This window comes from Jaculus jaculus, chromosome 4, assembly GCF_020740685.1.
Source record: "Jaculus jaculus isolate mJacJac1 chromosome 4, mJacJac1.mat.Y.cur, whole genome shotgun sequence".
Taxonomy (NCBI): domain Eukaryota; kingdom Metazoa; phylum Chordata; class Mammalia; order Rodentia; family Dipodidae; genus Jaculus; species Jaculus jaculus.
In genome coordinates, this window is record NC_059105.1 from 74448825 (window position 1) to 74462644 (window position 13820).

The 13820-nt window shown below is 38.8% G+C and overlaps 1 protein-coding gene across 1 annotated transcript in view; it reads left to right on the plus strand.

Annotated features, from left to right (window-relative positions):
- Nucleotides 1-7249, plus strand: part of Slc38a11 (solute carrier family 38 member 11) — a 56864-nt gene extending 49615 nt beyond the window's left edge. The window contains exon 12 of the mRNA XM_004651717.2: nucleotides 6881-7249. Coding sequence (XP_004651774.2) covers nucleotides 6881-7174 — 294 coding nt within the window. The 3' untranslated portion in view covers nucleotides 7175-7249. The remainder of the gene's footprint in view (nucleotides 1-6880) is intronic.
- The last annotated feature ends 6571 nt before the right edge of the window (nucleotides 7250-13820 follow it).

Sequence of the window (13820 nt, forward strand, 5' to 3'; positions counted from 1 at the left end):
TGGCAAGCAAGAAAGGGAGACCCTACCTCAAACAAGATGGAAAGAGAGGAACAATACGCTGAAGTTGTCCTTTAACCTTTATGTGCACTGGAGCGTGTGTATGCACACACACACACACACACACACACACACACACACACACACAAAATTAAAAATTAAGTAGGATGCAATATTGATACCTCTTTGTATTTTTCTATTTTTTTATGTCTTACCATGAAGATATTTTCCACACAGTATGATTTATGCTATTCTTCCTTAGATTTTTTTAGACACATTCATGGGTAGACTGGTTTCTCAATGTGATTTCTCAACATGTTCTTTGTTTTGGTAAAAACTTTCAAAAAAGGCGCATTATTGGATCCTGTCTATTATGGCAACAGTGCTTAGTGTCAAACATGCAGCAATTGTGTTAAGTTGTGGTACTGAAAAAATAGGTACTTTAACCATGTTTTGTGGTATAATAATTTTAGGTCTTAAGGTTGTCAGCTTATTTTGATAATAGCCACCTTCAAAATCAATTTGCTTTAACGACCTTTAGAAATAGCTCTAATAATAGAGTGGCACAAGTTTCATTATACAATTCTTACATATAAATACAAATTTGTATAACATTGAAATATTGAAAAACATTGTATATAAAATTTATATTTAATTATAAACAAATGCTATATATTCAACATAGTATTAAAAGTATTAGCAAGAGCAATCAGACAAGAAAAATAAAATCATTAAAATTAGAAAGGGAGAAGTAGAAACTATCTCTGGGGCTGGATGGATGGCTTAGCAATTAAGGCGTTTGCCTGCAAGGCCAAAGGACCCAGGTTCGATTTCCCAGGACCCACATTAGCCAGATGCATGAGGGGGCGCATGCATCTGGAGTACATTTGCAGTGGCTTTAGGCCCAGGCATGCCCATTTTCTCCCTCTCTATCTGTCAAATAAATAAATAAAAATAAAATATTTTTTAAAAACTATGTTTGCATATGATATGATGCTATATGTAAAAATCCCCCAAAGACTACACAAAAAACTTTTAGAACTAATAAGTGAGTTTAGTACTGTTGTAAAACCTAAAATCAATATGTAAAAAATGAGTGACATTAGGATAGAGACAGTAGTTAAAGATGCTTGCTTGCAAAACCTGAAAGCCCAGATTTTATTCTCCAGCACCCATGTAAAGCCAGATGCACAAAGTGGCACATGCAACTAGAGTTCATTCACAGTAGCAGGAAGCCCTGGTATACCCATTCTCTCTCTCTCTCTCTCTCTCATAATTTATATTTTTAATAATCAATAACATTTTTCAACAAAAAATGATATGCTACATGAAAGAGAAATGAGTAAGCATGCCCATTTATAGTCATACAAAAATTACTTGTTAATCAATTTAACTAATAAAGTAAAATATTTATGTACTAAAACAAACTAATGAAAGAAATTGAAGGAGATGCAATAGAATGGAAAGATACCCAGTGTTTAGAAATAGGATAATTAATATTAAAATATCATAGGCTAGAGAGATGTCTTAGTGGTTAAGGTGCTTGCCATCAAAGCCAAAGGACGCAGGTTCAATTCCCTCTCTCACAGTATATCTCTCTCTCAAAAATATTATACATGGGGCTGGGGAGATTGCTAAGTGGTTAAGGCGTTTGCCTGCAAAACCAAAGGACCTTGGTCCAATTCCCCAGGACCCAGGTAAGCCAGAGGTACAAGGTGGCACATGCATCTGGAGTGCATTTGCAGTGGCTAGAGGCCCTGGGACCCATTCTCTCTCCCTCTTTCTTTCTTTCCCTCTCTCTCTCTCTCTCTCTCTCTCTCTCTCTCTCTCTCTCTCTCCCTCTTTCTCTCTCTCAAACAAATAAAATATTAAAATATATATATACCATGCATGTATAAATATCCATATTATCTAAATCAATACACATTCATTGCAATCCCTATCAAAATGCCAGTGGCATTCTTCACACTAATAGATGAACAGTTCTAATACTTACATAGAACCACACAGAGAAGGAAAACTAAACAACTAAAGCAATGCTAAGGAAGAAAGACAAAACTGGGGCATCATACTTTCTTCTTTAAAATTCTAAGTAAGAGCATGCAATATCATATATTACTGTTAAAAAAATAGAAATTTGACCCAGTGAACAAAGTGAATACAAACATACATAGTCAATTAACTTTTTACAAGGGTGCTAAGAGACATAGTGCTAGGAAAACTGGATCTCTATGTCCTGTACAAAAATCAATTCAAAATAGCAAAAGAAGACCTAGATTTAAGACATGAAATGATATATGCCCTGGAGAGAATATAGAGTAAAACGTTCTGGCATTGACTCTGATAATGATTCCTAGTTATCATACCAATATATTTGTCTACACAAAAATTAAAAATGGGAATACATCAAACTAATGGCTTCACAAAGTAATGAAAATAATTATCAAATTAAATACCAATCTATCAAGTGGAAAAATGCATTTGCAAACAAAAATATCTGAAAGGGGGTAATGTCCAAAATTTTGTGAATAACATTCACAACTCAATAAAAGAAAAAAAAAAACAAATTTTATACTTAAAAATTAAGCAAATGAAATAAATAGAGCATTTTCCAAAAAAGACATATAAAAGTGGTTGACATATGTGTAAAGATATTTCAGCCTGGTGTGGTGGCACATGCCTTTAATCCCAGCACTTGGGAGGCAGAGGTAGGAGGATCACAGTGAGTTCAAGGCCAGCCTGAGACTACTGAGTGAGTTCTAGACCAACCTGTGATACAATGAGACCTTACTTCAGAAAAGCTAAAAAAAAGATATTTGACATCACTGGTCTTCTGGAAAATGCAAACTAAAACCATTGTGAGATATCACTTCCGACTCATTTGGACAGCTATAGGGAATACTCGTACGCTATTGGTGGGAATCTAGACTAATAGGGCTGCTAGAGCCATTATGGAAACAATTATGGAGGTTCCTAAAGACATCAAAACCAGAGAGCTATCTCTAGGAGTCATCATCTAGAAACATATTTGCACTCTCGTGGTCATTGCAACATTATTCACATCAGCTGAGGTACGGGAGCAGCCTGTGTGTTCAACAACGAATGAACAAACAAAAGACACTGTGGCATATGGGCACGACGGAATGTTATTCCACTTTACAAAGAAGGAAGCTCAGGATTTTGTTTCTACATAATTGGACATTATGCTCAGTGAAACAAACCAGACACAGAAGAAAAAAATCACATGGTCTCACTTATTATGTGGAACTTTTTCAAAAGAGGAATACAGAGAAAGACAGAGACTAAGACAATCAATGGTGACCAGGAGCAAGGAGAGAGGATATGGAGAGGCGGAGGCATATAGAAGCCAATCTGGGATCTGATGTGTAGCACAAACACTATAGCTCATGGACTTAGATTGCATTTGGGTTTTGGTTCAATCAGGAGATTTTAGCTTTTCTTTTTTTTTTTTTTATTTAATTTATTAGTTTTCTTTTCAGCAAATACAGGCAGTTTGGTACCATTGTTTAGGCTCATCCATGATCTACCCCCTCCCAATGGACCCTCCTTGCTGATGTATATGGGTCGTGCATTATGGAGTTAGTCCACAGTTATTGGTACGATAAATGTCTCTGCATATCATGACCCAACATGTGACTCTGACATTCTTTCCGCCCCCTCTTCCACAAAATTTCCCTGAGCCATGTTGGGTTCATTTTTGGTGTGCTTCAGTGCTGAGGTGTTGGGGGCCTCTGAGGATCTGGCTCTCTGATTTGGTAGGAGTTGATTTTTCTCTGTGTTGGTCTCCTTCCCCTTTGTGCTGGTATACGGTTCATCAGGAAAACAGAACCCTTGCTTGTTTCGCCAATTTTCTTTAGTTTCAGTCAGGCCCCTTTTGAGGTATGTTGGGGCAGCTCTCTCCTTAGGATCTGCATCTATCTGAAAAAGAGAAGCAGCCAGGCGTGGTGGCACATGCCTTTAATCCCAGCACTTGGGAGGCAGAGGTAGGAGGATCACCGTGAGTTCAAGGCCACTCTGGGACTCCATAGTGAATTCCAGGTCAGCCTGGACCAGAGTGAGACCCTACCTCGAAAAACCAAAAAAGAAAAACCAAAAAATGAAAAAGAGAAGCAGATTCTCCAACAGAGATTAAGTTAGCACCCGTAAAATTGAGATAACACTTACTTTTTTGATAGAGAGTTTAGTAGGTGTAGGCCCTCTTGTAGCCCATGATTGATGGTAGCTTGATATTGGAGAGTGGGCTTATGTTTGTATATTTTTGTTTCCCAGCTCCAGCTATGGGTCTGGTACCACTGAGGGGATCAGTTAGCCAAATCAAGAGCAGTTGGTTCCCCACCATGGCTGTGTGCCACTATGGCACTTGTGTGGGCTTCACACCAGGTTATTTGCTGCTAAGTCGGTTAGACCATGAGTTGCTTGGACAGATATTGGTCATTTCCCCCAGTCGCCCATGTAGCACCTTCTGGCACTAGACGCGCTGACTGTCTGGGGACTGACTCTCTCCTGGCTTCAGCCATGACTTTCGATTTTATGTGTCAGCTGCGTATGGAGTCTTGACCTTAGGTAGGTCATCAAGTACTCTGACAAAAGTCTGTCATTATTTTAGGAAACCTTGTCATATGGGCAAAAGTAACTATATTTCATGTTGATTTGCTACAATAAACCATTTTGATATCTTCATGTATCCCATAATGCATGATGTAAACCCCCAAAGCATACAATAAAACTTATTCAAGAATACTTTAATGGATTAAAGAAATAACATTGGTCATAAAATTTTAATGCTTCATGAATGGTATGTTTAACATACAACATGGTCTAATTAGAGAAATATAGTGCCTAAAATGCAGTGATTTTTTTTTTTTTTTTTTTTTTTGAGGTAGGTTCTCACTCTAGCCCAGGCTGACCTGGATCTCACTCTGTAGTCCCATGCTGGCCTAGAACTCATGGTGATCCTTCTATCTCTGCCTCCTAGGTGCTGAGATTAAAGGTGTGTGCTACCATGCCCAGGTAGATGCAATGAATTTTAACTTTAACATTGTTTGCAAAGTTTTCAGTAAGAATTAGCTCAATTGAGGGGGAAAGTCTTTTTTCATTTGAAGTCAGTAACTGCTGGTATTTTCATGATAGACACATCAATGTGACATCCCCCCTTAGGTTACCCATAGCAAACATGGCGGAGGGTACAAAGTTTCAGACACTTAGTTCTGCTGACAAGTTTTGAAGATAATTAATGTGTTAAGCTTTACTTAAAAGATTAGAAGTACTATCTCATGGTAAGTGCCTTAGGGTTACAGCTGTCTTTTCTGTCACTACTTCCATATAAGCTCTGGCAAAGAGAAAAGATAAAATACCCCTACAATTTCTCCAAGCCTCTATCTGCATACAGATGGCAAACAGACCACTCAGATTTGAGAGGCAAGGGAGATGCACAGGAATTTCTTGATAGTAAGAGGACAATGATGTGACTGAAAACATAGATTACAGGTTTGGCAGAAGGCATCTGGTCATCTGCTTTATTTTCTAATCATGTCCTTAACCCCAATAGACTATTATGACACTATTGCCTTTTTTAACTTGTGGATATTCCATTGGACAAGAATTTGTTTCTAAGTCCTTTTTGCAATGTTTTTTTTTTTCTTTCGTTTGATCTAAATGAACCTATCAAACTTTTAATATGTGCAATGAAAACTACCTCTTGTCAATGCATTTCTTTTTCTTTCTTTCTTTCTTTCTTTCTTTCTTTCTTTCTTTCTTTCTTTCTTTCTTTCTTTCTTTCTTTTTGAGACAGGGTCTCACTCTAACCCAGGATGACCTGGAATTCACTCAGTAGTCTCAGGCTGGCCTTGAACTCACAGCGATCCTCCTACCTCTGCCTCCTGAGTGCTGGGATTAAAGGCATGCACTACCATGCCCGGATAAATTTTCTTATTTTTCTTTATTTATTAGAGACAGGAAGAGAAACAGAGATATAAATAGCTGCGCCAGGACCTTTAGACACTGCAAAAAACTCCAGAAACATGTGCGCCACCTTGTGCATCTGGCCCATGTCGGACCTGCAGAATCAAACCTGGGTCCCTAGGCTTTGCAGTCAAGTGCCTTAACTGCTAAGCCATCGCTCCAGCCCAGTGCATTTCTTTATTTTTTAAAGTATGGGACATTTTTTGTTGTTCATTTTTATTTATTTATTTATTTGAGAGTGACAGAGGCAGAGAGAGAGAGAGAAAGAGAGAGAGAGAGAGAATGGGAGTGCTAGGGCTTCCAGCCACTGCAAACAAACTCCAGACATGTGCGTCCCCTTGTTCATCTGGCTAACGTGGGTCCTGGAGAATCAAGCCTCGAACCAGGGTCCTTAAGCTTCACAGGCAAGTGCTTAACTGCTAAGCCATCTCTCCAGCCCCCAATGCATTCTTTTTTTTTTTTAATATTTTATTTATTTATTTGACAGTGACAGACACAGAGAGAAAGACAGATAGAGGGAGAGAGAGAGAATGGGCGCGCCAGGGCTTCCAGCCTCTGCAAACAAACTCCAGACGCGTGCGCCCCCTTGTGCATCTGGCTAACGTGGGACCTTGGGAACCGAGCCTTGAACCAGGTTCCTTAGGCTTCACAGGCAAGCGCTTAACCGCTAAGCCATCTCTCCAGCCCCCAATGCATTCTTAAAAGTATCCAAAGCCAGGTATGGTGGCACATGGCCAGCAGCACTCACAAGACCTAGGTAGGAGGATTGCTACTATTCCGTGCCAGCCAAAAATACATAGTGAAACCCTATCTTGGAAAAAGCAAAGCAAAAGCAAAACAAAACAAAAGACTGCCCAAAGAAGACTCTAATGTTATTGTGTTTCTTGTCTTTAACACACAGGGTGTTCTCTGTGCAGCTCCTCTGATTTTCATCATTCCCTCAGCCTGTTATCTGAAGTTATCTGAAGAACCAAGGACACATTCAGATAAGATAATGTCTTGTGTCATGCTTCCCGTTGGAGCTGTGGTGATGATCTTCGGATTCATCATGACTGTCACAAATCCTCAGGACTGCTCTCATGGGCTTGAAATGTTCTACTGCTTTCCTGACAATGTCTCCTTGACAAACATCTCAAATTCTCACTTACAAGTGACAACGCAGCTTTCTACCTTAAACATCAGTGTCTTGCAATGACTTGACTGCTTTAAAAATGTATGCATGTTTTCACTGGTATCTACACCACCTAATAATATTCCCATATTTTAATCTCCACATTAAAATCTTATCATTGACATTTACCAACACTTTCTTTTCTTTACTACTTACTGCAATGCAAAAAGCTTAAGATGAAAGTTGGATGCATTTTATCTTAAACAAGAACAGATGTTTTGTTCTGGCTGCTCTACTCTAATCTAATTGAAAAGGAGAAGAGAAGCCGTAGGCATTTGCTGTCACCTCTCAAGCATCACTCTTGAATATGTGAGCCAGTATAGCATGCTCAAAACTAAGTAGGCAATTATGGGTCGAATTCACTGTGTGTGTCCTTCAGGAGAAAACAAACGTTTTAAAAGTGTATAGAATTGAAGACAAGAGGGAAAACCAACCCTACTAAAAGCTTTCCCAACAGTGAAGAGAAGCTCTCTATTGTAATTTCAGTAGCATCCCTTGTTTGGAGGAAAGTGGAAACCTGCAGAAATGAGCAAAGTACCCCGTGTTAAGAAGCATGGAAAACAGGCAAGATGTTCAAAGCAAGGTGAGTGGGGAGTCAAAATTATCTCCCAACTTTTATTGCCATGGGGTTCAATAGTTACGTTATTTTAAAACAGAAAAATACACAAATTATTGTGAGGCATGAGCCCAAAAATCAGTTATGCATCAGACTTGTACCTATTGAATCTTCAGTGTGGCAAAAATACACAATGAGAAGCTGATTTTTTTTTAATATATCTCTTTATTTGAAACAGAGAAAGACAGAAAGAAAGAAAAGGGTTGCACCCAGGCTTCTTGCCTCTATAAGTGAATTCCAGATGCATGCACCACTGTGTGCACCTGGCTTTAGGTGGGTACTGGAGACTAGAAACCAGGTTGGCAAACAAGCACCTTTAACCACAGAACCAGCTCCCCACCACTTAGAAGCTGATTTTTGTTTGTTCATTTGTTTTTGTTTTTTTGAGGTAGGGTTTCACTCTAGCTCAAGCTGACCTGGAATTCATTATGTAGTCTCCGGGTGGCCTCATACTCAAGGTGATCCTCCTACCTCTGCCTCTCGAGTGCTGGGATTAAAAGCATATGCCACCACACCTGGCCAAAAGCTGATTTTTTAAAGTTTTATCATTATTATTTACTTATTTAGAGAGAGAGAGAGGCAGATGGAGAGCATGGATGTACCAAGGCCTCTAGTCACTGCAGAACTCCAGATGCATGCTCCCACTTGTGCACCTGGCTTATTTGGGTACTAGGGGATCAAGCCTGGATCCTTATGCTTTGCACATAAGTATCTTAACTGGTAAGCTATCTCTCCAGCACCTGATTTTTGAGAATAGAAACTTGATGAATGAATTTGAACTTCACAAGAAGCATTCTCACTGCCTGGGGGTCCTCTTGGAAAAAGGGGGAAGCAGATGTTTCCATACTTAGTTTCGCTGGATATTTGTTAGGGATTGCAAGTAATGGTAGACAAGGAGGAAAGTGGACTTGGCAATGAGAAGTGGAATTGCAATATGAGCTGGTGAAGCTTAGGGTACTCCATAGAGAGTACAGAAGACAAAGGGCCCATCCAAGTTGACCTTGTTCAAAGAACCTAGCCAAGTGTTCATACCATATCCATCAGTCATTAAACATAGGCAACTAGGAGAGAATCTTGGGCTAAACAACTCTTTGCAGCTGAGAAAACACAAAAGGAAATGAGAACTGGAGGGTAGGTGTCTGTCAGTGGCTGGGGTGCCACACTCTTCAATCTAGATGGATCTGGAAGGCATAGTTGACCAGACATCCTACATTCTTTTGTTTTTATTTTTGTAGTTACTAAATACATTCAAGTTGGTACCACTGTTAGGCTCCTCCCTGTCCTCACTCCTCCACAGGGACCCTCCTTGTTGGGGTATATAGGCTGTGCATTGTGGGGTTAGCCTTTAGTTATGGGTAGAAGGAAATGTCTCTGCATGTCATGACCCAACATGTGGCTCTGACATTCTTTCCACCCCCTCTTCTGCAAATTTCGTTGAGCCATGTTGGGTTCATTTTAAGTCGGCTTCACTGATGAGGTCTTGGGTGCCTCTCTCTCTCTGGATATCTGGTTTGATAGGGGTTGATTGTTCTCTGTGTCCATCTCCTTTACCACTGTGATGGTTCCCAGTTCGCCAAGAAAACAGCATTCTTGCATATTTTCCCAATTATTCTTAGTTTCAGCTAGAGTCCTTTTGAGGTATGATGGGGTGGTTCTCTCCTTAGGATCTGCACCTATCTGAAAAAGAGAAGCAGATTCTACAACAGAGAGTAAAGTTAGCACCAATTAAATGTGATAACCATTGTTTATTAGAGAGAGTTTAATGAAGAGTAGGCTCATTTTGGGACATGGTTCTGACTTGTTTCCCAGTTCCAGTTATGGATTCTGTTCCACTGAGCAGATCAGCTAGCCAAATCGAGAGCAGTTGGTTTCCCACCATGGCCATGAACCACTATTGCACTTGTGTGAACCTCACGTCATGTTGTTTGCTACTAAGTAAGTTAGACCATGCATTGCTTGGACAGATATTGATCATTATCCCCCAGTCACTTACATAGCATCTTCTGGTACTAGACGAACTAACTCTCTGAGGACTGACGTTCTTACAGCTTCCAGCCATGTCACTCCATGATACGTGCCAACAATGTATGGTGTCTTCAGCAGTAGGGTCTTACCATCCACCTATGGTGGGACATCAAGCACTATGACATAAATATTTCTTCTTTTGGGAGAACTTGTAGGTCTCTGTGATAAGAATCTCATTGTGGATAGTATCCACCTGCTAGTTCAGGGAGTTGCGGTCAGTGCCAAAGAAAAAAAGAAAAGGATAAGTGATATAAAAGAGATAGAGTGATGAGAGAGAAGAGAGAAAGAGATGGAGAGAGAGGCAGAAATAGGAGGAAATAATGGTCAGTTTTCATCAAACCCTCTCCAGAGCCTTGTAAATCCAGTGTTCCCTCTAAGCCCCTAGTGGAGGTTCAAACATTTGGTTTGTCTTTTAGGATGTAGAGTTTTATACTACCATTGCCTTTTTCAGGGGGTCCAGTTTTGTGTCCCCACACCCTCCTTACCTACCCCTCCTTCTCCACCCTCCCTATCATCTGGTCCTTGAGATGCTTAGTAAGTATGTCAGCAACTTAGGTAGATTCAGGTTAGGAGCTGTAGATGAGTGTGACCATATGGCGATTATCTTTCTGTGATTGGTTGAGTTCACTGAGAATGATTTGTTCCAGGTTTGACCATTTTTCTTCAAATTTCATTGTGTTATTTTTCCTTATAGCTGTGTAGAATTCCATTGTGTAGATATATCATATCTTAGTTATCCATTTGTCCAATGATGGACATCTGGGTTGATTTTAGCTTTTGGTTATTATGAATTGAGCAGCTATAAAGATGGTTGAGCAAATCTCTCTGAGCTGAGGCATGGAAGTTTTAGGATACATGGCCAGTAGGGGAATAACTGTGTTTATTGGTACCTCTATAGTCAGATTTTTTAGGAGTCTCCATATTGCTTTCCAAAGTGGTTATACCATCTTACATTCCTACCAACAGTGGATGAGGGTTCCTATTTCTCCACTTCCTCACCAACATTTGTTTGCATTTGATTTTTTGATGTTTGCTATCCTTACTGGGACAAGGTAGAATCTCATAGTAGTTTTTATTTGCATTTCCCTAATAATTAAGGATGATGGACATTTCCTTAGGTGTGTTTGCCATTTGTATTTCTTCCCCTGTGAAATGCCTGTCCAGCTCTTTGCCCCATTTTGTGAGTGTTTTGACTTTATATTGTTTAGGTTTTGGAGTTCTTTGTAGATTCTAGAAATTAGCACTCTGTCAATTGGATATTCAGCAAATATTTTCTCCCATTCTGTGGGTAATCTATTGACTCTGCTTATTGTATGTTAGTCTGTGAAGAAACTTTTCAGATTCATGTGATCCCATTGGTTGAGTGATATTGTTTAAGATCCAGTGCTCCTGGGGTTTTGTTCAGGAAGTCTTTTCCCATTACTAAGTCATGGAATGTTCCCCCTAACTTTTCTTCCAGTAGTATGCAAGTTTCTGGTATTATATTGAGGTCTTTGATCCATTTGGACTTGATTGTGGTGCATAACAAGATGTGTGGATCAAGTTTCAATTTCTTGCCTATGGTTATCCAATTTGTCCAGCACCATTTGTTGAAGATGCTGTATTTTTTCCAGCCTATGTTGTCAGGGCACTTTTCAAATATCAAGTAGCTGTATCTACCTGAACAAAAGTCTAGGTTCTCAATTCTATTCCATTGATCTATACTCCTGTTTTTATGCTAGTACCATGCTGTTTTTATTACTATGGCTTTGTAATATAGCTTCAGATCAGGTATGGTGATAACAGCCTCCAGAGGTGTTTCTTTTGCTGAGGATATGCTTAGATACCAAGGCCTTCAGCTTTTCCATATAAATTTTGAGATCAATTTTTCTATCTCTGTGAAGAACAATGTTGGAATTTTGATGGGAATTTCATTAAATCTGTATATTGCCTTTGTAATGATTGCCATTTTCACAATGTTAATTCTACCTATCCAGAAGCATGAGAGGTCTTTCCATTTTCTTAAGTCCTCCTCAATTTCTTTTTTTAAGTGTTTTTATGTTTTCATTGTATGGACCTTTCACTTCCTTGGTTAATGTTATTCCAAGGTATTTTTGTTGTTGTTGCTATTGAAAATGGGATAGTGTCACTTATTCCTTTCACTGTGTATTTGTCATTTGAATATAGAAAGGCTACTGATTTTTGTGCATTGATTTTGTATCCTGCTACTTTGCTGAAGAAATTTATCACCTTTAAGAGTTTTGGAATGAAGGCTCTCAGGTCTCTTACACATAAAACCATGTCATGTATGAATAGCACTAACTTAAGTTCTTACTTTCCAAATTGTATCCCCCCTTTTTTTTCTTTCTCCTGTCTTATTGCTTGAACTAGGACTTCTAGTACTATATTGAAGAGCAGAGGTGAGAGTGGACACCCCTGTCTTGTTCCTGATCTCAATGGGAATTCCTTCAATCTATCTCCATCAAGTATTATTTGGGCTTTAGAAGCCTTGCATATAGCCTTTATTGTGTTAAGAAATAAACCAACCATGCCAATTCTCTCCAATGTTTTGATCATGAAGTGATGTTGTATTTTGTCAAAGTCTTTTTCTGCATCTATTGAAATGATCATGTGTTCTTTGTGTTTAGCCTTGTTTATGTGGTATATTACATTGACAGATTTCCACGTGTTGAACCACCCCTGCTTTCCTGGGATGAAGCCCACTTGATTAAGGTGGATAATGGATTTGATGTGTTATTGAATTTGGTTTGTGAGGATCTTTGTGTAAGTTCATCAGGGAAATAGCCCTGTGGTTTTTTTTTTTTTTTCTTTTGGCATCTCTGTCTGGTTTTGGTATTAGAGTGACAGTAGCTTCATAGAAGGAGTTGGGGAGCTTTCCTTAATCTCCAATTGTGTGGCACAGTTTGAGAAAGATTTGTTTCACTTCTTCCATGAAGGTTTGATAGAATTCAGCTGAGAAGCCATCTGGTCCTGGACTCTTCTTTGGGGGAAGGCTTTTTATTACAATTTCAATATTGATGGGTATGATAGGTTTATTTAGGAGATTAATCTGCTCTGAGTTTAGCTTTGGTAGGTGGCATATATTGAGGAATTTATCCATTTCCTCTATATTTTCAAATTTTGGAGAGTAGAGTTTTTTGAAGTAACACCTGATAATTTTCCCAATTTCACTTATGTCTGTTGTGATATCTCCGTTTTCATTTCTAATTTTGTTCATTTGAAGTGCCACTTTTTTTTGTTGTTGTTTGTTTTTTGCTTGATCAAATTGGTCCGGGGTTTGTCAATCTTGTTTATTTTTTCGAAGAACCAACTCTTTGTTTCATCAATTTTCTTAATTGTTTTCTTAATTTCCAATTCATTAATTTCTGCTCTGATCTTAATTATTCTTTCCAACTGGAGTTTTTTGGATTGGATTCTTCTTGTTTTTCCAGTGCTTGTAGGTAGATGGTTAAGTTATTGATTTGGGTTCTCTCTGTCTTTATTGTGAAGGCATTTAGTGCTATGAATTTTCCCCTGAGGACCACCTTCATTGTGTCCTATAAGTTTTGGTATGATGTGTTCTCATTGTTACTCATTTCTAGAAATTTTGCAATTTCATTTTTTATTTCATCCACTATCCATTTATTGTTTAAAAGTGTGCTGTTCAGTTTCCAGGAGTGGATGGGATTCATGGTAGGTCTTTTGTTGTTAATTTCTGGCAAAATAGCATTGTGATCTGATATCATGCAGGGAATTATGTCAATCTTCCTAAATATATGGAGGCAGGCTTTGTGATATGATCTATTTTATATAGTATATGATCTATTTTAGAAAATGTTCCATGGGATGCTGAGAAGAATGTATAGTCTGCAGACTTGGCATGGAATGTTCTGTAGATGTCCATTAGGTATAAGTGATCTATGTTTTGTTGGGCTCTCTTACTTTCCTGTTGACTTTCTGTTTGGATGATCTATCCATTACTGATAATGGTGTGTTGAAGTCCCCAACTATGATGGTGTTGGTGGTTATTTCTGTTTTATTGTCAAATAG